At 59.8% G+C, this 24,524-nt stretch overlaps 1 protein-coding gene across 1 annotated transcript; it reads left to right on the forward strand.

The window, feature by feature from the left end:
* Positions 1-9,814: 9,814 nt before the first annotated feature.
* B4GALNT4 (beta-1,4-N-acetyl-galactosaminyltransferase 4) lies at positions 9,815-22,094 on the forward strand. Its single transcript, XM_022565374.2, has 20 exons — positions 9,815-10,233; positions 13,128-13,231; positions 13,613-13,708; positions 13,788-13,883; positions 13,959-14,049; positions 14,126-14,226; positions 14,391-14,458; positions 14,652-14,730; positions 15,924-15,990; positions 16,121-16,255; positions 16,343-16,452; positions 16,571-16,671; positions 16,749-16,849; positions 16,930-17,836; positions 19,672-19,973; positions 20,141-20,294; positions 20,435-20,507; positions 20,608-20,761; positions 21,108-21,234; positions 21,889-22,094. The coding sequence occupies exons 1-20, from the start codon at positions 10,083-10,085 to the stop codon at positions 22,010-22,012; spliced, it is 3,141 nt and encodes a 1,046-aa protein (XP_022421082.1). The 5' UTR covers positions 9,815-10,082; the 3' UTR covers positions 22,013-22,094.
* The last annotated feature ends 2,430 nt before the right edge of the window (positions 22,095-24,524 follow it).

Here is a 24,524-nt window from a genome sequence, read left to right on the forward strand (position 1 = left end):
TTTGACATTCAAAGCACAGTACCGTTTACATTAGCACCCTAGAAAATTAAATACTTAGGTATAAATCTAAAAGAAAAAAATATGTACAGGATCCACATAAGGAAAACTACAAAACTTTGATGAATGAAATCAAAGAGCTAAATAAGGGGAGAGATATTCCATGTTCACTGATAGGAACTCAGTATTGTTAAGATGTCATTTCTTCCCAACTTGACCTATAGATTCAATGCAATCCCAGTCAAAATCCCAGCAAGTTATTTTGTTGATATTGGCAAACTGATTCTAAAGATTATAGGAAAAGGCAAAAATCCAGACTAGCCAACATCATACTGAAAGGAATGACAAAGTTGGAGGACGGATACTATGTGACTTATTACAAAGCTGCAGTAATTAAGACAGCCTGGTTTTGGCAAAAGACGAGATAAATAGATCAATGGAACAGAATAGAGTCCAGAAATAGATCCATACAAATATAGTCAACAGATCTTTGATAAATGAGCAAAGGCAATACGATGGAGAAAGATAGTCTTCTCAACAAACTTCCTGGAACAAGTGGACATCTATAGGCATCTATGCCTATAGGACATCTATAGGCATCTATGACTCTAGACACAGATCTTATACTTTTCGTAAGAATTAACTAAAAATTTATCATAGACCAAAACTATAAATCTTCTAGAAGATAACATAAGAGAAAATCTAGGTGAGCTTGGATTTGGTGATGATTTTTTAGCTACAACAACATAAGCACAGCCCCTGAAAGAAAAAAATTGATTAGTTGGACTTTATTAAAATTTTTAAATTCTGCTCTGCTAAATATACTGTAAAGACAATGAAAAGACAAGCCATAGATTAGGAGAAAATATTTCCAAAATATATTTCAATATAGGATTGTGTCCAAAATAAACAAGGAACTCTTAAAACTCAGTGATAAGGAAACAAATAACCCCAGGAAGGAATGCAGACTGTGACAGGAGAATGTACCTGCCTTACAGTGTGTGAAGCCCCCTCACAGAGGCGCCGGATGAAAGGTGCTGACCTCAGTCACTCTGGAAACGAGTGGGCTCTGTAGGCCTGAAGCCAAAGGATGTGCACACAGCACTGGGCTCTAGTGGTGAAGTTGTTTCCCATGTGTCTCTGCTGTACACGTGCGCTGGGATTGAACAGGAAAGTACATGGATGGTGGGGGCTGGGAGTCTCACCCCGGAGGAGTGGGAGGTTACAGGCGACCAAGGGGAGAATGATCCGTGGATAACAGATGCTGGTTGGAGACGTCAGTGAGAACTCACGTTCGTTTAATGTAGAGACAGGTGGTTACACACAGGAATATTTGTAACGTGTGTGTATGCAAGGTTGGCACGTATATTTCTTTGCTTTGTCTGCTGAGGGGGCACAAAGAAACAAGACTGCAGCAGCAATGAACACATCTATCTCCCAGATCTGGGTTTCTAAGACCATTCTCTAACAAAAGGAAGGAACCAGAATTCCTTGAAGAAATGGCTGACCCTAGGACTGGAACTAGAAATATACAGGATGAGCCTGGAGCATCTTGTAGCCGGAAGGTAAGGAGGTGCTCAAAAAAAACAAAACAAAAAACACAAAGATGGGGTGAGTCAAAGGGACACAGGAGCCAACTGACAGAGTTCCCAGCAGCCAAAGCTGGAACAACTTGAGAAACAAAATCAACAAAGTAATATTGTACCATAACCCAAAGCATAAAATACGTATCCATGTGATCACACTGACATACATGATTGAACAAATTAATAAATGGAGGAGAAGAGGCAAATCTCCCATGCTGAGAATTCCAAATAAATTCTGTGAACACTCCACCCCACAGCGGGGAGAGCTGGACTCCCCCCACCCTTGAGTGCAGGCTGTGCATGGGGACCTCCTCCCCGAAGGCACATGATGGAAGAGGGAGGGGGAGTAATTTTACAGCAGAGAAGCCTGACAAGCACACCTTGGCCAGGTGATCACAGCCAGCGTCAACAGCCATAAATTACATTGATACTATGTACCCTGGACACGGTGTGATGAAAAGGGTCTTTTACCTCTATTGTCTTCATCCTTCAAACCCATACAGTAAGTCTGTTCCATACGAAAGAGTCCCGTTCCGAGAGCGCGTTCGTAAGTCCAATTTGTTCATAAACAAACATTTGTTTCCTTGCAGCCCTGGAGGCTGGAAGTCCAAGATCAGGGAGCCAGTGTGGTCAGCTTCTGGTGAGACCCTCTTCCTGGCTGCAGGTGGCTGCCACCTCCGTGTGCACACGGGCTTTCCTTGGGGTGTGCGTGGAGAGAGCACAAGGTCTCTGGTGTCTCCCTGTAAGGGCATTAACCCCATCAGACCAGGGCCCCACCCTCATGGCCTCATCTAACCCTAATTACCTCCCCAAAGCCCATCTCCAAACGCCATCACACTGGGGGTTAGGGTTTCAGCATGTGAATTTGGGGAGGGGGGACACAAACGTTCAGTCCATGACAAGAAGCCTGACTTAAATCACCATGACAGAAAGCCACAGACCAATTTCCCGGGCTGAGCTGGTCCACAGACCCAAAGCCTCCTTGGATGAGGGTGAGGCCCCTGCCCTTGAGGAAGGACCTTGTCACTCGACCAAAAAGGTACTGTGAATCTTCCTCCGCCCTTCCTCTGAGGCCCCTCAGGGACACTTACCAGGTGTCTGAGGACGGGGAAGCAAAACCTCAGGCTTCCCAGGGTACCCAAAGCACCCCTGTGACCACCAGTCAGAGCAGTGGCTTACGGCGCTCAGGTGATCCACAATGTTTGGGTCATGTCTATCTAACGGTGGGTCCAGTGGGCCCCTGGACCCATGTGTGGTCACCCCCCGTTCCAGAATGCAGTCATCGGAGTGGGTACACGCAGCAGCTGGCAGAGCCCATGCTGGTTTCCTGTCCCGCCGAGGGAGGGCTATTACGTGGGGAAGGCCAAGGGGAAGCCGCCAGGACCTCCTGGTCCAAGGAAGATAGTGAAGCAAAGCAGTGAGGCCTCCCCGACGGGAGTGCAGAGGTCGGTGCCACGGCAAGGACCTAGGGCCCAGGAGGGGGACTCCCAGCACAGCCCTCTCCTACTGGGCCTGTGCAGTAGACGACAGATAATGACCGCAAAGCTAGTCAGGTGGCAACTCCAACCGCAGCCGCTGTTCCTGACGTGCTTTCATTGCTGAAGCAAAGCCCCACTGGTTCCCAGCCGGGAGCCCAGCCGTTGAGCGATGGGTCTTTCCATCCCGGCTAGTAGAGACTGTCGGAAGAGCCGGCTTTCAAGAGGCAGCAACACCCCTCCACAGCCTTCCCTCAGAGACAGAGCAACCCCATGTCACACCAAGTCCCTGGGGACCTGGCCCACTGGTCCCTCCCACAGCTGCCACACTGGTCCTTCCATGGGTGATGCCATGTTGTTCGAACTCGATGAGCAGAACGTAGCAACTACCCTCAGTAGGACAAACGTACACCAGAGTGCAAGGTAAACTCCACAAAAAGTCCAGGCCATCTCTGAAATGCCTAGGGGTCCAGCAGCCCAGTACACATCTAGACATCCCTTCCCAAGTCACAGGCAAGTGGCTGCATCCAGTCCCTTCGACCAGGAAGAAAGAGGCCTGATGCCTGACGTGTCTTGCTCCTGGGAGGCGACTTTCACCCCGTGTGGCTGTACCACTCTGACCCTGGAGCTGAGAGGCTCAGAGAAGAGGCAGCCCGGCAGCAGGTCACCCTGCCATAGGGGCCGCACCATCCAGCAGAGCCCGAGGTGCCTGAGTGTGGCCCCGCGGTGTCACAGAGCTCTGCCACGTTCTGAAGATAACCGCCTGGGTACCAAGCGCTCGGCCATGAGCCGCGGTTATTATACCACCGGAGCTGCCGTCGTGGGCGGGTGTGTGACCCCCGAGCTGAACGGCCGGGCGCACAGCGGTGCCCTGTCAGTGGAAGTGGCGTGTATGTGATTGCTCTCAAGCAGGTCCCGGAGGCCCAAGGAAGTCACATGAGAGTCATGAACGAGCGTGACCAGGTAGCCGTCGCATCGCCTCAGCCCTCTCAACCTGCCGCAAGGCTTCGCGGGGCTTCCCGATGACCAGGTGCCTGAGAAGAAAGGAACTCAGGCCTGGTTACAGAGGGGGTTGCGGGCCTTGCCCAGACGTGGACGGTCAGGGGGTTGCAGGACAGAGATGAGGGTGAGCCCTCAGAGAGGGACAAGCAGTGCCCTGGCTGTTCATGCCGCCTTGCAGGACGAGGTAAGAGGCGGAGATCTACCCTGGGGATGGGCAGTGACTAGCTCTCCAGCTGGCTGGATGCTCGGACACTAGGAAGGGATGTGATTGGAAAACTGGTGACAAGGACGTCTGGGGGAAAGTATGCACACGGACTTCTCTGGGTGTGGACAAAGTATAAAGAATTTGTGTTGCATGAGAGCTGCCTCAGCCGAGGAGGGCCTTAGCATCAGGAGGACAAGGTGGCCCATTCTGAGGGCACGTCAGCCTCTTGCCTCGGCACCTCTCGCCCTTGGCCAGTCGGTTTATGAGCCAAGTGGCCGAGGCGGGGGAAGGGAGGCTCTGCACGGCGTCACGACTTGGACGTCCGCCCACCAGGGCTTACCCGGCTGCTGTCACTGCCGGGAGCCCAGCTGCCAGAAGCGGAGACCGGCACTAGCCCCTCTCCCCTCCCAGGGGCAGTGGCTTGGGGCAGCGCCTCGTTCGTCCGAGAGTAGACACTTCCTCGGGGTATGGATGTACCTTCCCTGCCTGCAGTGCTTCTGCCAGAACCTCTCCCCGTGGGCTCACAGAAAGCTGCATCCCCCTATGCCATCCTCCACGCGGCATGACTCCTGACCAGCCACTCACCTCACGGCAAGTAAACTGCATCAGTGGGCCCATGCTCATGGAGTCCACCGGTCCTGCATGTTCCCATCTCCCCGAAGCAGCCAGCCTGGTAGAACGGTGGACAGAGGGTGGAATGGCCTTTGTGAGACGTGACTATGGAGATGGGTTAATGCTCTCAATCAGCAACCTACGGGGTCTCGCACAGCCAAGGTCCCCGGGACCAGCTCTCAAGAGATAGGAATAGCAGTGCTCTACTAGCCCAAAGGGTCCACCAGTGAAGTGTTGCTTCCCATCCCTGCAACTCTGGGCTCTGCTTGTCCAGTGGTCTCAGATTCCAAGGGAGGGGTGCATTACGGCGACTAGCTATCCTGGTTTGCCAGGACTTTCCTAGGTTTAAAACTGAGAGTCCCACATCCTAGAATCCCCTCAGTCCCGGGCAAGCCCTAGAGTACATCCACCAGGGGGCATATGTCAGACTGCAGCTGACAGCCACCTGGCCACTGGGGGCTCTTCACACCAGGGAATCGACAGAAGCTCACTGCGCCAGCGGGGATGACGGTCATAGAGGGGGGCTGAGCTTTCATGACAGAGCTGGGTAAGCAGGCGACGTCTGGAAGGCAGGAGACACTCCAGGGTGTCTCTGAGTGCCCCTTGGTCCTGGAGTAAACACCAACAGAAAACTAGAACCACCCAAAACAGGCATAGACCCTTGGGGTCACTCCATCAGACAAAGAGCCATGAGCAGCTGAGGTGGTGGCTGGGGACACGGGGACGTGGAGCGCGCAGGGGACGCAGGCGCCGGCTACTGCCACGTGGCTGCCGTAGTAACGAGACCTCATCCTTACCTTCACGCGAGGTACACCTGTACTAGTTCCACCCGCCCTCCTTCCTCCCTGTTCCTCTCCCACCCCTTCTGTCTAACGTATGTTAACAATAGCTGACCTCACATCCCAGTGTCTGTTATGAATGCTCACACACTCTCTCTGAGAGTGTTCAAGTGTTCAACATTCTTAAAGAGAACATATCGTTCAGTTAGAGTCAGTACCACCCAAAGATGGATAAAGTGATGTGAAACGTCCATCAGCCTCTTCTGGAGAGATTAGCCTCTTTGTAGCCAGGACACTTGCATCATACCAAGCAGAAGCATGATTTCGCCTTTGCTTTTACTTGGAGGCTAAGAGTGGTTTAAAGTAGAAGGTGTGGGCTTCCCTGGTGGCGCAGTGGCTAAGAGCGGTTTAAAGTAGAAGGTGTGGGTTTCCCTGGTGGCGCAGTGGTTAAGAGCGGTTTAAAGTAGAAGGTGTGGGCTTCCCTGGTGGTGCAGTGGCTAAGAGCGGTTTAAAGTAGAAGGTGTGGGTTTCCCTGGTGGCGCAGTGGTTAAGAGCGGTTTAAAGTAGAAGGTGTGGGCTTCCCTGGTGGTGCAGTGGCTAAGAGCGGTTTAAAGTAGAAGGTGTGGGTTTCCCTGGTGGCGCAGTGGTTAAGAGCGGTTTAAAGTAGAAGGTGTGGGCTTCCCTGGTGGCGCAGTGGCTAAGAATCCGCCTGTCAATGCAGGGGACATGGGTTTGATCCCTGGTCCAGGAAGATCCCACATGCCGCAGAACAACTAAGCCTGCGCACCACAACTACTGAGCCCACATGCCGCAACTACTGAAGCCCACGTGCTCTAGGGCCCACGTGCCGCAACTAGTGAGCCCACATGCTGCAACTACAGAAGCCCGCGTGCCTAGAGCCCATGCTCCACAACAAGAGAAGCCACCGTAATGAGAAGCCCGCTCACCGCAAAGAAGAGTAGCCCCTGCTCGCCGCAACAAGAGAAAGCCCCTGCACAGCAACAAAGACCCAAAGCAGCCAAAAAAAAAAAAAAATAGTAGAAGTGTGTGTGTGTGCCGAGTTGCCAAGGAGCCTCTCTGCTAGGGATTCTGTTGTTAAGCTGGGAATACGTTTCCCAAGATCCCCTTCCCTGTATGGTTTGGGTCAGAGTTGGGCAAAAGAGGAACTTGTGTGAAGTTGGAGACACAGCAGTGGGTGGTGGCTGCTACTCTCTGAAAAGGCTGTCGTGGCCACACGTGGTCGCTGATGGAGCAGCCGCGTCCAGCAGAGGCAACCTGCCTCTCACTCGCTCTCTGCCCCCTGCCCTTCATCCACCTGCTGGCCTCCAGGCCAAAAGAGACCTGCTGGAGCCTCCCAGGCAATAGTGTCCCCAACACTTTCCTCCTGGCACACACTTTCCTTTATTTTTAATGTTCAAGTAGCTTTCTTTTTTTTTCGCATTTTTAAAGACAATCTACATATTTATTTATTTACCTATTTTGGCCGTGCTGCTGCGGCCTGTGGGATCTTAATTCCCTGACCAGGGATCGAACCCGCATCCCCTGCATTGGAAGCGCAGAGCCTTAACCACTGCACCGCCGGGGAAGTCCCTGGCACCCACTTTCTGATGCTTGCTTTCTAAAGATTTCGTTTATGTTTCAGATCAGATGTCACTTCCCAAAACAGTGAACCTCTAGTGATCACTCTAGCAGAAGAAACCCTCCCCCTGGACCTCCCTGGTGGTGCAGTGGCTAAGAATCAATGCAGGGGACACGGGTTTGATCCCTGGTCTGGGAAGATGCCACAGAGCAACTAAGCCCACGTGCCACAACTACTGAGCCTGCGCTCTAGAGCCCGCGAGCCACAACTACTGAGCCCGCGTGTCACAACTACTGAAGCCCACGTGCCTAGAGCCTGTGCTCCACAACAAGAGAAGCCACTGCAATGAGAAGCCCGTGCACCGCAATGAAGAGTAGCCCCCCCCGTTCGCTGCAACTAGAGAAAAGCCTGCCCAGCAACGAAGACCCAACGCAGCCAAAATAAATTAATTAATTAAATAAAATTTAAAAACCCAACATTTGAAAAAAAAAAAAAAGAGGAAGAAGAAAACCTCCCCCTCATCTCTCTAGGCCATCATCATGCTTTATTGTCTTCACAGCACTTATCACCACTGGAAACTATTGCTTGCTCACATGTGCCTTTGCCTAGGAAAATAGAAACTCCATGAAAGAAGGGACCGTATCTGCCTTGTTAGATACTGTGCCCCTTAAGTCTCTGGCTCACAAGGACCCCAGGTATCTATTGGCTGAATGGGCACATGGTGGAGGACCAGGGGGCAGAGGGAAAGCAGTGCACACACGGCAACATGGAGATATGCATTTGTATATATGAGGTCTGGAGAGACACAATGAGATTTACAGCACAAAACTATTGATATATGTTTAAAATACACACGATGTGATGTATATCTTAATGAATGTGCAGATAACATGGACATGGAAAGGGGATTGGAGGAGGGGAAAGAACAAGAATGGGGTGGGGGAAGGTTTGAAGAGATGTAGGTGTTGCTACAGGACAGATGACAGATCGACAGAACGGCGGAAAGTGGCCAACTTGATTCTATGCCCCGAGGTCAAAATAAAAGGGAAAAAAGGGTAGTGTGGCAGTGTTAAGACTGCAACTTCCTGGATGATCTTGCCAAGATGAGGTGGGGTCCACGTCCCCTCCTCTCAAGGCTGGGTGGCCTATGACAGCGTGTGGCAGAATTGGCATGCCGTGACTCTCCAGGTGCTTTGCCCTGTTTGCTGGAGCCCAGAGGCCACTGCCCTGGAGTGGCCGTACCCTGGTGCTCTGGTTAGTCATCCTGGCCAAGCTCAACCATCCCTGCCAAGGCCCTGACACGAGGGTGCAGAAGTCTCCAGATGAGTCCAGCCCGGCCACCGGAGTCGCCGCCCCCAGCTGGTCACGTCTTCCCACCTGAGGCCCAAGACATCCTGGGGCAGAGGAGAGCTGTCCTGCGGGGCCCCGTCGAAAGTCCCGAACCACAGACTCCAGGAGCTTAACTAACAGTTGCTTTACAACCCCGATGCTGGGTGGCTCGTCACACAATAACAGAAAACTTTAACGGATGGAGGAAGGGACAGAGAGAGGAGTCAGCCGGGCAGCTGGGCAGAGGGAGGGCTGGAGGAGATGACAGGGCAGGCAGAGGTGGCGGTGGCCCAGGCAGGAATGGGAACCAAGTGGGCAAAGTTCAGCATCGGCCCACACTCCCCTCCCACCTCCAGCTCGGCAAGAGCCACACCTCGGACCCCAGGCTCAGGTCAGAAACGGGAGGGCTAGGTTCCCTCCTGCCCCCTTCCAGACAGCCGGGGCACCTCCTCTTCATCTTCACCCTGCCCTCAGTGGAGGCCGCCAGCTCGCCCTTCTGCTGCCGCTGTCCGCCTGGCAGCCAGCTCAGACCCTGGCCCTCCACGCTAAGTCCTCTGGTGGCTGTGCATGCCCCTCAGGGTGAAGCCAGGTGCTTTTGAGACCCTCCTCAGTCTTGCCTGCATAAAGCCTGTGCACCCACGCGCCCCCAGCCCCCCTGACCCACCACCATCACCTACCCTACTACGTCTCTCCCCAAAACTTCCTTTTTCTTCTTCCCACGTTGTCTGAGCCCCATTCCTCCTGGCCGCATTCTTAGCAGGAGGCTTACTCCAACTGCAAGCCCAGGCTGCCCGCATCCTTCCCCTCACGTTCCCCAAGCTCCTAGTGTCTCCCCATCACGCGTCCCTACACCCTTCTTCTCCGTGTCCCCACTGTCCCCCGACCCATAGCCTGCTCCTCCCGCGGCCTCCATCACTACACCCCGTGACCCCGGGTCCCTATGTCCCCCGGTCCTATGCACCACTCCTTGTCTCGTGCATTCTCTGCCCCTTGACCCCTGTCCCCGGTCCTTCACACCTCCCCATACACCGCATCCCGGGTCCTCCGCAACCCCAGGACCCCGCGTCCCCGCGCTGCGCGGGCTGGCGGGCCCAGGTGGATGCGCGCGCGTTGCGTAGAGACCAGCGGCGGGCACACCCTAACACGCCGGCCCCGCCCCCCGCGCCGTGGATTGGCTCCCCTCAGGCTGGCCGGGCCCGGATTGGCTCGCGCGGCGCGGTGGCCGGGCCCGTTTCACGGTGGGTAGCACCGCAGCGTGGATGCTGCTCCGTCCCGCCGAGGCCCCCAGGAGCTTGGAGCCCGAGCGGCCAGGCGGGGCCGGGCGGGGACACCGCCGGCAGCCGCTCCGCCGCCCACCCCGTGCCCTCGGCCAAGGGCAGCCCGGGGCCGCAGCCGCACCCTGGGGCCGCGGGCGGCGGACAAAGGGCCATGCAGGGCCGGGGGACGCGGCGCGGGGCGCGCTGGAGCGGGGGGCCGCGGCGGCGCCGCTGAGCGCGGCCCGGGGCGGAGACGGCCGCGATGCCGTGGTTCCCGGTGAAGAAGATCCGCAAACAGATCAAGCTGCTGCTTTTGCTGCTGCTGCTCACCTGCGCCGCGTGGCTCACGTACGTGCACCTGAGCCTGGTGCGCCAGGGCCGCGCGCTGCGCCAGCGGCTGGGCTATGGGCGAGGTACGGGAGGGGGCGCGCGCCCTGGGGGCGGGGGTCGGTGAGGGTCGCGAGCAGCGCGGATCCCGGGCCCTCCCATCGCGCCCAGGCCTCGGCGTGGGTCAGACCCGCCCGGAGACCCCGTCCGCCCTTCCCAGCTCGGCGACATTGGGGCAGGGGGCACGGTTCGGCTCAGCCCGGCCAGAACGCCGATGACGTCAGCAGTGACGTGCGCGACCCTCTTGGGGAGCGTCCCCGAACCCCGGCGGACGCCGGGGTCTGGCCTGGAGCGGGTAGTGAGTGACGGGGTTAACGGTGGGCTCTTGGGGAGATCTCCGCTACGGGGCCCTGCATGCTGGGATTTCCGAGAGGCCAAGTCTGGCTGCGCCTCCGACACGTGCCTGCTTAGCAGAGCCTCGGTTTTCGCATCTGCTGGGGAGGGGCAGAGACCCAACCTCAGGACGGAGAGAGAGGGGACTGGCGGGAGGGAGCTGACCCTTGCAGTTGGAACGCTTCCTGGAGGAGGTGCCCTAGGTAAACCTGTGATCAGGGACTGAGACGCTTGTGTGTTGAGGCGGGGTGAGGCATGGGGATAGGGATCCAGCTTGGGGAGCACCGAACTGCCTGGGGTGAACTCTCTCAGGCTCCTCGAGCTCACGCTCTAGTGGGGACAGACAGTGAACCCACAAATCAGGTCCTGGTGAGCGATGTGGGGAAGAGTTGGGGAGGAGTCCTGCCACTTTTGCTAGGGGGATCCCAGAGGGCCTCTTGGAGGTGGTGACTTTTGACACACACTTGGAAGAGGAGGAGTAGAGTGCTGGGGGGGGGCGGGGGGGGCGGTGATGAGAGAGAGAAGGAAGCACCTCAGGGCAGGGATGGTCCTAGCCAAGCTGCTCCTGGCCCTTCTCAAGGAAGAGAGGTGTCCTTAGGATGGGTGGTGAGAATCTAGCTTCCCAAAGACTCAGAAGCATGATCTTGCCCCATGAAGTCCTGGGCCACCCCACCAAGGGGTCCAGAGTTCCCTGTTCAGCCCCACAGCTGGCACCACAGACACCCCAGGCCAGGGGTCACAGGCTTGTCCCACCCCACCCCACCCCCAGAGTCCACGCATCTCACAGCTACCACACCCTCTAGGGGCCCCCAGCACTGTTCAGTCCCTCATAGAGGCCCCCCAGCTACCATCAAATAAGGCAGGACCCCGGAGCGTGACCCAGTGACACAGACGTGACCAGCCTCCTGCTCAGCTGCCCTGTGGTTTTCTGAGCAACCACAGTCCTCCCTAGCCTGACTTCCCGGGCAGCCGGGGAGCCTAACTCGGCAACCGCGAGGGAGCGGAGGTGTGGGAACCCCACTTCTGAGGCCTCCTCTGCTCTCAGCTGGACCAGCGAGGAAGCTGTCCTTGCTGCTCCTGGGTGGGCAGGAGCTGTTCAAGGTTATGGAAGATCAAACCCTCAAGCAGCTCCTGCCAGGAGCAGACCCAGGCGGGGCTCTCGCCCCCAGGGTTGCAGCCCCGCCTCCTGTCCCGCTACCTGGGCTCCCACCAGGGCAGGGCTTGTGGGAAGCTGAGCAGCTGGACATGTCTGAGGCCCTCCTGACTGTCCTGTCAGCACTGTGTTCACTCCCACCAGAAAGGCTACCTTCCCGGGGTCCAGCAGCCAGGAGGCAGGAGGCCCGTGTGGATCTCGCTGTGCTGGGGCTCAGCCCCTGCAGGACAGTGATGGCATCCTGGCTTGGGACCCCACTGTGGAAGGTTCCCAGTACCCACAGAGTTACCTTTGTGGGCAGGGAGCATCAGGGCCAGGCTGTGGGGATTTAGGGGCTCACCTCCCAGCTGGACAGGTGACAGTGACTGGGGGGGAGAAGCAAGTGGGCAGGCACCACCGGAGCCTCACAGGCACGAGACCGCGGGCAGCCCCCTCCCCCAGAGAAAGGGCCCAGGCCAACTGTGTCAGTCCGGGAATCTAGCTCCTGGGGTCTGGATCGAGGGACGGGCATAGACTTTGAAGGCCAGGCTTGGCCCTGGAGGAGAGGGGTTCCTGGACTGGGGGTCCCTGGATGGGAGCACCAGGGGAGGCAGATGTGGCGCACAGTGAAGCCTTGCCTTCGGAGGCTCAGATCCCAGGGTATGGAACCCCAGGCCCACAGCTTAGGGAGGAGGTCTGGGAAGCAGAGGGAGGCAGGAGTGTGGAGGTGGTCTGCCCCAGGCTTGGGGAGTTAGGGGGGTGCCAAGCTCTAGAGGTGTCCACAGAAGGGATCCCCAGGGGGACAGTCTCCCTCCGGGGCCGCCTTGGCCCCATGTCCTCTGGAAGCTGGACCAGAGTGCCAATCTCTCCTCTGCCCAGGTGGGTACCAGGGCTCCTTTGGTCCTGAGCCCTGGCCTCAAGGGCAGCAGGTGGCACACGTGCCATGGGCCGGGGCTGGCGTAGCCTCAAGACCACAGTGCCAGCTCACCTGACAACAAACTCCAGCACTAACCCTTGGCTCTCAGTTCTGGTAAAGGAGTCAGACACCAAACACTCCAGCACACAGGAAAAGTGCTAAGGGCACAGAGCAATCCTGGGGGCCTTCCTGGAGGCAGAGTCACTGATGACAACAGCCCCACGGGTGTGTGTGTGCAAGCATATGTGCTAGCATGTGCACACACATAACTGCTCCCTCATGCCAGTGGGGGCTGGGAAAAGCCAGGTGGGGGACTCAGGCAGGGGCCGTCCCCACGGAGGTGGGATGTGGGAGAAGGGCCCAGCCGAGAGCACTTCCAGCTGTAGGGTGGGGCATCGGGTAGCATGAAGGGGCAGACGTGGGGAGGGAGGGCTTCAGTGGAGACACCACCGGCCATCCTGACCCCAGCTGACCCCAGCGGCAGGAGCTGTGGCCTTGGAGAGCCTGGACCCCAGCCCCGCCTCATGTGCCGCCCACAGATGGTGAGAAGCTGAGCGGTGTGACAGATGGCCGGGGCATCCGGGCTGCACTGTCCACACAGAGGGCAGAGGACTCCAGCGAGAGCCGTGAGGAGGAGCGGGTGGTGAGCAGGGCTGCAGGGAAGAATACCACAGCACACACGAGACCCAAGGCCACTCCTGTGCCGGTGGCCTCAGGACCTGTAGGCCGTGTGCACGGAGGACACAGCGGCACACTGCTCCACCACGGAGCGTGGCCCCAGCCTGGGCAGACGCATCTGGTGCACGTGGGGTGGCCAAGGGTCTGCTCGGGTGGGTGTGCACGGCCGGGGCGTGATGGAGTCAGGGCTTCGTGGCTGCACGTGGAAGGGATCTCTGTGAAGTGAGCCGGCGGGTGTGGCGGGCTGTGTTGCGTACTGTGTCTGGTGCGCGTGCGTGTGGCTGTGGGGCTTCTTCCTGCCCTCACGTTCCTCAGCTTTGACCCTGGTGCCCCTTCTCTCCCGTAGCCCGAAGGTCGGGACCCAGACGCGCTGTTTCCCTGGGGGGCTGGAAGGCCACTGTCGCTCAACCTCACCCGTCAGGCGCCCTCGTGGCGGGAGGAGGTGAGCTCTGCTCAGCGGCTCGGCCTTGGGGAGGGCCGGGGGCAGCTGTGCAGAAGGTAAGCCCTCCTCCCACCCCCAGTACAAGGGGCAGGTGAACCTGCACGTGTTCGAGGACTGGTGCGGGGGCGCCGTGGGCCATCTGAGGAGGAACTTGCACTTCCCGCTCTTCCCTCATGTGAGTGCTGGGGTGGGGGGCGGCCGGCCCGCAGGTGGGCGGGGGCCTTGACGTCAGAGGCCGCTGCCCCCCCAGACTCGCACCACCGTGAAGAAGCTGGCTGTGTCCCCCAAGTGGAAGAACTACGGCCTCCGGATTTTCGGCTTCATCCACCCGGCGAGAGATGGTGCGGGGACGGGGGTGTTGGGGGGCAGGGTGTCATGAAGCCCCCACCGACCCCTGAGCCCTGTCCTGTGGCCTAGGAGATGTCCAGTTCTCCGTGGCTTCGGATGACAACTCTGAGTTCTGGCTGAGCCCAACCGAGAGCCCGGCGGGTGCCCAGCTGGTGGCCTTTGTGGGCAAGGTACCCCCACGCGCAGCCCAGCCCCTCCATCCACACCCATTGTCTTCGTGGGCCTCCTGCGGCTTGGTCACCTGTCCCCTCCAGCTTCTCAGGAGTGGGGACTGGATGGGGCTGGTGCCCCAAGGAGAGGGTGAGCCCCCTGCCCCTTCTCTGTTACCCTCCAGACTGGTTCGGAGTGGACAGCACCTGGAGAATTCACCAAGTTCAGCTCCCAGGTGTCCAAGCCCAGGCGGTGAGTGACTGTGGGAGTGTGTGCATGAGTGTGTACCCGTGTGTGTGTCTGTGTGTGAGGACTAGGTGACACGTGCATGCGTGAAGCCGCTGTTGCTATGCTGCCCCCTCAAGCCCCACCTCCTGTAGGCTCCCCATCTGTTTGGGGCTTCTGGGGCATGGTGGGCCCGCCCCCTCACTCCTCCTGTCCCCAGGCTCATGGCCTCCCGGAGGTACTACTTTGAGCTACTGCACAAGCAGGATGACCGCGGCTCGGACCACGTGGAAGTGGGCGTGAGTGCGGCTGCCCTCTGAGGGCTTCTGGAGACCCCACCTCCCCTGCCCTGCCCTCCTCTTTCCGGCCACTCCCCGCAGGACAACGATGTGGACCCCGCCCGCCTCCCCCAGAGAAGCTTCCCATCTAGCTGACAAAGCAGGTGCTCAGGGACGGGGCTTGTGCTCACAGAGGAAGCGACCCTTGAGCAGATTCTTGAGAGCTGAAAGACATTCACAGGGAGACCAGTGGGGAGAGAATCTGGGGTGCAAAGATGAATTCCAGGTCTCGAGAACAGCAGAGGAATGGAACCACCTGGAGTCTTCTGGAACTCCAAGCAGTCTGGTGGCCAGATCCAGCAGGGCTTCCTCCTAAGGATGAGGCAACTGGATCTGCATTTCAGGGAAAACCCTCTGGCCACTGCCTGTTGGGAGGGATTTTCGTGGGTGGCCATCCATCGGTCCCTGAACCAGGGAGGTGGGAATAGAAGAAGTGGAAGGTCCGGGGGAGGGGGGGGCGGAGGGAGATGCCCAGCGACTGAGAGCCTGAGCCTGGCTGGGTGTGGGGTGATGACCAGGGTGGGCTAGGGGGTGGTGGGAGGTTGCAGGTGTCTGGTTTGTGTGTGGTGGGTATCACCCCAGCTCAGCTTAGCAGAGGGCCCAGCCTGCAGATGCAGATTTGGGGTGATCTTGTGGAAGCCGGGGGAGTGACTAAGGGCCCAGGATGAGCTGGGAAGGGAAGAGGGCCTGGGACAGCCCCCAGGAAGCCCAACATGAGAGCGGTGGGGGAGGGAGAGTCTGCAAGGGAGACTGGGAAGGCACAGCCACAGAAGTGGGGGAAGTGGGGCTGAGGAGGTCCAGCGGGGAGCTGGGGGGCCAGCTCTGACCTCCAGAAGGGCAGTGGCTGCAGAACCGGGGGGAGGTGGGGGCAGAGGCCATAACCAGAAGGTCCGGAAGCACCCAGGGTGTCAGGAAAGGCATCCTCACCTGCCTCCAGGGACCCCAGCCTTCTAGGCCTCTCCAGCTTCCCTGCTGTGCCTTCTCAGGACCGCTCTCCCATCCACCCCCCCACCCCAAGCTTCCTGCGTCCGTGAAGGGGTTGCCCCTACTAGTTCCCCAGCCCCACGTCAGGGAAGATTCACTCCTCCCTGACCCAGCTGTGTTCCCACCTTGACCCCCATCCTTTGGCCCTGACCACCCTCTCCAACCCCCAGTGGCGAGCCTTCCTGCCGGGTCTGAAGTTCGAGGTCATAGGCTCTGCTCACATCTCCCTGTATACAGGTGCGGAGCCCAGTGCCTCTGGGGAAAGGGGAGGGCTCCTGATGGGCGGTCTCTTTGGGGTGGTGTCTGGATATGGGTGAGGAGGGATCTCTAGGAACTCCTGGGGTCCCCACACATCCTCTGCCCCTAGATGAGTCAGCCCTGAAGATGGACCACGTGGCCCACGTGCCCCAGTCTCCAGCCAGCCACGTTGGGGGGCGCCTGCTGCAGGAGGAGCCCAGAGCTGACATGCTGCGGCCCGATCCCCGAGACACCTTCTTCCTCAGTGAGAGGAGGCCCCCCGGGGTGGGGTGGGGGGTGGGGTGGGGCAGGGCAGGGGTTCCAGGTCACAATGTGACCACGCCTCCCGTAGCGCCTCGGGTGGAGCCCTGGAGTCTGGAGAATGTGCTGGAGCCCTGCACCTACGCCCCCACCTACGTCGTCAAGGACTTTCCCATCGCAAGATACCAGGGACTGCAGTTTGTAAGTGCCCCTCACCAAGGTCTTCCCTGAGACCCAGGCCTCCCTCTTCCCAGGGTCCCCGGAGCCTCCTCCAGGCCCTCTGGAAGACTCCCCAACCTGAGCCCTCTGCCCGCCCCAGGTGTACCTGTCCTTCGTCTATCCCAATGACCACACACGCCTGACTCACATGGAGACGGACAACAAGTGCTTCTACCGCGAGTCGCCGCTGTATCTGGAAAGGTGGGTGGGTGGTGCCCAAGGAAGAATGGGCGGGGCCTCGGCCGAGCCTGGTCTCTGACGCCCCGCCCCTGCCCCAGGTTTGGGTTCTACAAATACATGAAGATGGACCGGGAGGAGGGGGAGGAAGACGAAGAGGAGGAGGTGCAGCGCCGGGCCTTCCTCTTCCTCAACCCAGACGGTGAGTGCCCCCCGCGCCCCCCACCCCCTCAGCTGGGCCCGCCCTGGCGCGGCAGCTCACCCCACCCGCGCTGCCCACAGACTTCCTGGACGACGAGGACGATGGGGAGCTGCTCGACGGTCTGGAGCCCACCGAGGCGCCCGGAACGCAGGGCGGCCGCCGGCTCGCGGCCCCCACCGAGGCCCTGGCCACTCCCGCCCTGCCAACGCCTCCCGCCCCCCTGGGCCGGCCGACCCCCCGGCGCTCGCGGGCGCTGAGCTGGGCCGCCCGCCCCCTTCCCCTCTTCTGGGGCCGTGCCCCTCCCCCCCGCCCAGCAGCCGCGGCCGAGCAGCCCCCGAAGGTGTATGTCACGCGGGTGCGGCCGGGACTGCGGGTCCCACCCCGGGCCCCGGCACCGCTCAGCCCACGCGGCCCTCCCCGGCCACCTTTCCCTGGCGTCTTCCTGCGCCCCAGACCCCTACCCAGGGTGCAGCTGCGCGCCCGCCCACACCCACCCCGGGCTCGAGGCCGCAGGACCGGCGGCCCCCAGGCCGCAAAGCTGAGGCCCCCGGCCCCGGCGCCGACCACCCAGGGGAGCCGAGAGGGCCAGGCACGCGAGCCGGGACTCACGGCCCCCACCACGGACTCGAACTATTCGTCCGAAGCGCAGCCCGTGACCTCCTTCCTGAGCTTGTCCCAGGTGTCCAGGCCACAGCTGCCCGGGGAGAATGAGGAAGAGGAGGAAGGGGATGACGAGGAAGGGGCGCAGGGCGAAGAGGCTGCGTTGGAGGACAGCGAAGAGAAGGCCGGCCCGGTGCGCGGCCGCTGGCGCGAGGACGCTATCAACTGGCAACGCACGTTCAGCGTGGGCAGCGTGGACTTCGAGATGCTGCGCTCGGACTGGAACGACCTGCGCTGCAATGTGTCGGGGAATCTGCAGCTGCAGGAGGCCGAGGCCGTGGACGTGGTGGCTCAGTACATGGAGCGGCTCAACGCGCGCCATGGAGGGTACGAGGGAGGGGCGCGCGTGGAAAGGGACGGCCTTGGCCTCCATGGGACCCTCAGACTTCCCCAGGGTTTAACGGGGCACTGCTCTGGGAATGGTACACGCCCCCCTCCCCCCCCACCCCCCCGGAAGTGTCTTCTCACCCTTCTGGGGCCCCTTACTGCTCAGGGCCCCCGTCCTGTGCTAGGAGCCTTTCTCCCATCACCCAGGGCTGGCTCCCCTGTCCTGCACCTCCAAACCCCACACCTATTACATTGGACCTGGACCTGAGGATGGATCTGAGCCACCCAGGTCTCTCTTCCAGATAGAGACACGCACGAAGGTCAAGCTAAGAACCCCTGGATCCCTCTCCCCACTGGCACCTCGCTGGCTGGGGTCTTGGTCCTCAGGGGAGGGCTCAGGGTTCCTGCCCCACTGGCCCTTCTGGTCTCCCCCAGGCCCCAGGAATCCAGTCTTGTCTCCACCCCAAGCAGGTATGGGGGTTGGAGAGTGGGGGCCCCAATTTGACCTGAGGGGAGGCCCTGAGGGGAGGCCCTGAGGGGTTCTCAGAGCTGTGCTGAGCCCTTAAGTAGGGGCAGGACCTGCAGAGACAGGCAAAGGCTGGCCAGGAGGCTGGTGGGCAGAGGACAGGCCTCATGGGCCTTGAAGGCCAGGTGCAGGAGTCATTCTTCTTGCCTCCGATACACACAGTTTGGAGCAGGACGCAGGTTTGGCCCATCTGGTTCATAGACAAGCATGTGGCTGTGTTGGAGACGAGGGGGTGGAAGGGGGAGCCCATGACTGACAGGCTTGGTCCAGGGCAGCGATGGGATGGCCTGGACCCTTGGCAGGGGCTGGGGTAGATTGATTCTAGGTGGCTGAGAAGGCAAGCCTGTGCTTGGCTCTGAGCTTCCTGAGAGCAGCTCATCGTCCCATGGGCATGAGGGGGTCTGTCCAGCAGAAAGGTCATGGCTGCAGCCCCACCTTCCCTGAGCCGTGCAAGGGTGTGGGTGGCCCCAAGGAACGAGAGCACAGACCCAGAGCGTTTGGGGCAGAAAGTCCCTGATACTTGAGAGCATGGTGGGGATGGGCAGGGGGTGAAGGGAGGAATCTAGACCCCTGGGAGGTCACACCAGTAGGCTCCGATGGTGAGGGATACTGGCTGCAAAGGTGGAGGGGGGGGACGTGCGGCAGAAGGGAGAGTGACCTAGTCAAGGGCAGGGCCCTATCTTCCCAGGCCAGGGCTGGGGAAGAGCCAGCGGCGGAAGGCCCGGAGGCTTCTTCCCCAGAGATCAGGGCAGCCCCTGCGCTGGTGCTGGGGGGGCAAAAATGAGGCTTCTCAGAGGAGGCACCCAGGACCTTGGAGAGGAGGGCGGGGAGCCTGGGGCGAGCATCCAGGCAGGGGACACCTAGGGCAATGACCCCACGGGAAGAGGCAGCTTGCGTATCTAACCTGAGGGGGTATTGAGGCCACAAGGTAGACACCGTTTACCGGCTTAGAATTCAGACATCTGAGCCTCAGCCTGTGGGCCGTGGGCGCCCCTAAAGGTTTATGAGCGTGCAGCTGTGGACAGAAGTGGTGGCACCGAGGAGAGGACTGGCCTGGGCTTGGGGACGCCTCCCTTGTGAGCTGCCCCACGGAGAGGGAGCCCCGGCGTGTGGGCCTGCCTTCTGAGAAGGGAGCTCCCCAGCAGGCCTTGAGGTGTGGTGGGGGACGGGGGACGTGTGGCACCCCACCCCACGTCATCTGAGTGGCCACCTCGTTTCTGCGGCTGGGGGCAGCTTGTGGGAAGAATGGGGTTGGAGTCGTGGACGCAGCTTCGGAGCCCGAGGGGGCTGACTGGGTCCCACCCCGCAGGCGGTACGCTCTTCTGCGCATCGTGAACGTGGAGAAGCGCCGGGACTCTGCGCGGGGAAGCCGTTTCCTCCTGGAGCTGGAGCTCCAGGAGCGCGGCGGGCGCCGGCTGCGCCTGTCTGAGTATGTCTTCCTGCGCCTGCCCCGGGCACGTGCTGGCGACACAGATGGAGACGGGGAGAGTCCTGAGCCCGCTCCAGCCGTCTCCCCAGCCGCCTCTGTGCACCCCGACGGCCGCCCGGAGCTGTGCCGGCCACTGCGCCTGGCCTGGCGCCAGGATGTGATGGTGCACTTCATCGTGCCAGGTGCATGGGAGTGGGGCTGGCTGGCCAGCCACCTGGGATTGTGGGGGGGTGGGGGGTGGGGGGCCTTGTCCAGCAGGCCTCATGGGGAGGGGGGGAGTGCCACTGGTCCTGGGCAGGGTACCGCCAGGTCGGGTCCAGGTGGGTTCAGTATCCCCATCCTCCTCCAGTGAAGAACCAGGCGCGCTGGGTGGTACAGTTCCTGGCAGACATGGCTGCGCTGCACGTCCGTACAGGAGACTCTAGCTTCAGTGTCATCCTGGTGGACTTTGAGAGCGAGGACATGGATGTGGAGAGGGCCCTCCGCGCGGCGCCACTGCCCAGGTAACGGTGCCCCCCACCTCCCGGGGAGGGTCAGGCACAGCTTCCCTCCTCCCGGACAGGCATGGGTTTTCCTGCCCCCGCCCCCTGCCCCAGAAATGGGTGGCTATGACTTCCCACCCCATATCCCCTTCCTCCCCCAGATACCAATACCTAAGGCGAACCGGGAACTTTGAGCGCTCCGCGGGGTTGCAAGCTGGAGTGGCCGCGGTGGAGGTGCGTGGGCAGGATGGTGTGGGTGGAGAGAATGAGATGGGGGGGCGGGGGGGCCCTTCCGGAGGAGACGGCGAGGCTCAGACCTCCCCGCTGTCTCCAGGATGCCAGCAGCATCGTTTTCCTCTGCGACCTGCACATCCACTTCCCCCCCAGCATCCTGGATGGCATCCGCAAGCACTGCGTGGAGGGCAAGCTAGCCTTTGCGCCTGTGGTCATGCGGCTGGGCTGCGGGAGCTCGCCAGGGGACCCTCACGGTAATGCCCTGAATGCCCCTCAGTAACGTCAGGGGTCCCACCCATGCCAGTGCAAAACCCAGGCCCCTGGGGGCCTCCCAACCCGCAAGGGAGGCCTAGGGCCCCATCAATGCCCCTTATAACGCCTGGGACTCCTTGTGGCCTCTAGGACCCCCAGAGTGCCCAGGACCTCAAGTCCTCCCCCCAGTAACCCCAGGGCCATGCTCGGCCCCTAGGAACCTTCTCCAACACCCAAGTCATGCACAGGCCTCCCAGGTTATGACCAACACATTGGAGTGACCCCGAGAGCCCTCCTGAGGAAGGGCTTGCAGGACCTGGCGTCTGAAGGGCACCCCATCCCCGCCAGGTTACTGGGAGGTGAACGGCTTCGGCCTCTTTGGGATCTACAAGTCCGACTTCGACCGCGTTGGAGGCATGAACACCGAGGAGTTCCGGGACCAGTGGGGAGGCGAGGACTGGGAACTTTTGGACAGGTGACCACCTCCCCGCAGCGGAGACTGCGACTTCCACATCCTCCGCCTGTGGGTGGGAGGGGCCTCACGTGCTGACGGGACTCTGCTTTCCTCCCCCTCCGACCCCCAGATCTAGGCCTAGAGAGCTCCTTGGACCCCACCCCACTCCCCTAAACCCCTTCCCAGCTCCAGGATCCTGCAGACTCAGGGAAGCCCTTGAACCAGCTCTGCCCCCAGACCCTGCAGGCCTCTCCTGGGTCCCTCTCCTCTTGCTGGGCTTGGACAGTAGTGGAAGCCCTGACACCCCAGGCCCTGGACCAGAGGCGTGAGCTCTTCCATTCCAGCCCACCCCCAGGGTTCTGTAGTCTAGGGGCAGCCCTGACAGGCATGCCCTCCCCCTGCAGCCCCATTCACCCCCATACCCCCAGTCTGGATCACCCCCCAAAGGTCCTCTGGCTGAGGGGCAGCCCTGACAGGCATGCCCTCCCCCTGCAGCCCCATTCACCCCCATACCCCCAGTCTGGATCACCCCCCAAAGGTCCTCTGGGCTGAGGGGCAGCCCTGACAGGCATGACCTCCCCCTGCAGCCCCATTCACCCCCATACCCCCAGTCTGGATCACCCCCCAAAGGTCCTCTGGGCTGAGGGGCAGCCCTGACTCGCCCTCCCCACCCAGGGTCCTGCAGGCAGGGCTGGAGGTGGAGCGGCTCCGAGTGCGGAACTTCTACCACCACTTCCACTCCAAGCGCGGGATGTGGGGCGTGCGCAGCCGCAAGGCCGCCCGCAAGGAGGCCCCTTGAGGACCAGCGACCCCTCCCGGCCCCGGCTGCTGTCCTGCCGTGGCAGCTGGAGGCCAGGCTCTGAGCCTGGACCCTGGGGACCCAGCGGGGCTCATCCGGGGGCACAGCCACCACCCGTGCCTGCCCCTCTCTGGCCCCCCAGGCTGCTGCCCCCTCTCTGGCCGCCCCCCCACCCAGAGAGGCGGCCGTCGTAGCCGGCGGGGCCTGGGCTTGCCCCCCACGCCCTGTGCGATGATTTCTGTGAAATTTTGCCGTAGCAATGACATTGTTTCAGGATTTCCAAGAGTTTTGTCTGTTCCGTTTTTTATTCAGAATGAAATGAAATATTTTTTTTAGTTCTGACTCATCCTCTGGGCCTGGTTCTCTTGGGAGGGCAGAGGTGGGCCTGGGCGGCAGCAAGAGACCCTGCACCCGCGGTGGCCCTGGGCACTGCCTGCTGCTGACTCCCTTTCCTGACCTGAGCTGCAGCCGCCGTGCTGACCGCACCTTTCTCCACCCTCGAGACCACTCACCTCTTCCCGCACTTTCCCTTTGAGCTTCTGTATCGGGCCCTGGAGGCAAGGGGGTTGGGGACCCTTCCTCACCGCCCTGTGCGTGGAGCCGCCAGTCACCAGCGTGGCATGAGGCCTTTCCACCTGCGACCGTCTGCTTAGTCCCCTTTGTTGTGAAAACAGACCTTGGATGTCAGTCCTGCGCCACCCTCAAGGATGTGGGAACACTAGGCACCCCGGGGTGGCGGGTGACATGCTACAACCAGGTTGGGGTATAGTTAGGACTCAGTTGCCATAAATGGAAAGCCCAATGCACACTGGTTTAAACACAACGGGGGGTTTGCTTGACTTGTCTCGTGGAAGTCCAGGGTCAGGAGCCCCCTGGAGAGTCAGACGGGCTGCATGATGCTGTCGAGGGCCCCCCCCTTCCCTGGGGTTCCAGTCACAGCAGGGAGGCCAGTGCTCTGCCTGGCACCGGGCGTGCTTGCCCATATGAGTTCCTTGCAGCTGCTGTAACAGATTTCCACAAACAAAATGGAATTTCCTGTCTTACGGCTCTGGAGGTCAGAAGTCCTAAAATCGAGGTTTCCACAGGCCTGCGCCCCTTCTGGGGGCTTTAGGACTGAATCTGCTTCCCTCCTTCCCCAGCTTCTGGAGGCCACCTGGACTTCCTTGCTCATGGCCTCTTCCTCCATCCTCAAAGCCAGCAGCTTACCATTTTCATATCACTCTCCCTGTCTTTCTCACACCTCTACTACCATCATCACATCTCCTTCTCTGGCTCTGACCCTCCTGCCTCCCTCTTATAAGGACCCCTGGGATGACCCTGGACCCACCCACATAACCGAGGATAATCGCTCCATCCCAAGCAACATCCTTTACTTAATCTGCGAAGTCCGTCTTGCCATGGAGGTGACAGCCACAGGTTCTGGGGATTAGGGCATTGACATCTTTGGGGCTTTTACTCTGTACTGCCTCATTCTGTGGGAAGGCAGCACGTCCGCCCAGCACTCCACACAATCCTCGCAAGATTTACCTTGCCATGAACACAGGGCAGCAGGGAGGATTTCAGGGAAAGAGAAACCAGATGGACACTCCAGTCGGGCCCTGAGAAGACCCTAGAGATGGCCCGGGGCATTCAGCTCTGTGGCTGCTGACCAGGGCAGCCCGCGGGTGTCTGTGAACACTAAGTCACTTGTGACGTGAGTCCTGCTGGTGCCCGCAGGGTGGAGGACACAGCTAACCTGCCACACACCTACTCAGAAGTTACCAGATGCCCCAGCTCATACTGCCCACTCCTCCCTAAGTATCTAGTTCAGAAGAAATGATCCCCAGATACAGATGTTAGTAACAAGAAAAGAACTAGCACTGGAATTAAGAATATATACTCCAGGGCTTCCCTGGTGGCGCAGTGGTTGAGAGTCTGCCTGCCGATGCAGGGGACGCGGGTTCGTGCCCTGGTCTGGGAGGATCCCACATGCTGCGGAGCGGCTGGGCCCGTGAGCCATGGCCGCTGAGCCTGCGCGTCCGGAGCCTGTGCTCCGCAACGGGAGAGGCCACAACAGTGAGAGGCCCGTGTACCGCAAAAAAAAAAAAAAAAAAAAAAGAATATATACTTCCAAAAATTGGGGCGGGGGGAGTGTAACAGGTAGGGGAAGCATGCACACCAGAAAAATAACTACCTCTGGAAGCAGAAAAAAATGTCAGACAACATTTCATCTAATCTGGACTATACGTATACCATAATTTATTAATCCACTTTAACAACTGTTTATTGAGCACCCACTATGTGCCAGACACTGTGGAAGAAGTGGTGAACAAAACAGACAAGAATCCCTGCCTCGTAGAACTTACATTCTAGTGAAGCGTGAGGAGAAGCAGACGACAGACACAGTAAAGCCATATCCGGTATATCAGCTGGTGGCAGCGCTTGTAAAGAAAAGTAAAGCCGGAAAGAGAATACCGAGTCTGAGTGTGGCTGCCATTGTAAACAGTGGTCAGAAAAAGCCTGACCAGGCTTC

Source organism: Delphinapterus leucas, chromosome 7, assembly GCF_059928025.1.
Source record: "Delphinapterus leucas isolate spDelLeu-1000000601 "Yukka" chromosome 7, BTC_Dleu_Yukka2, whole genome shotgun sequence".
Classification (NCBI taxonomy): Eukaryota; Metazoa; Chordata; class Mammalia; order Artiodactyla; family Monodontidae; genus Delphinapterus; species Delphinapterus leucas.

Coding starts and splice junctions, on each gene's coding strand:
- B4GALNT4 (XM_022565374.2), top strand. CDS start 10,083: ATGCCGTGGTTCCCGGTGAAGAAGATCCGCAAACAGATCAAGCTGCTG. Junction 14,227..14,390: donor TGGTGGCCTTTGTGGGCAAG/GTACCCCCACGC, acceptor GTTACCCTCCAG/ACTGGTTCGGAGTGGACAGC. Junction 14,731..15,923: donor CGGACCACGTGGAAGTGGGC/GTGAGTGCGGCT, acceptor TCCAACCCCCAG/TGGCGAGCCTTCCTGCCGGG.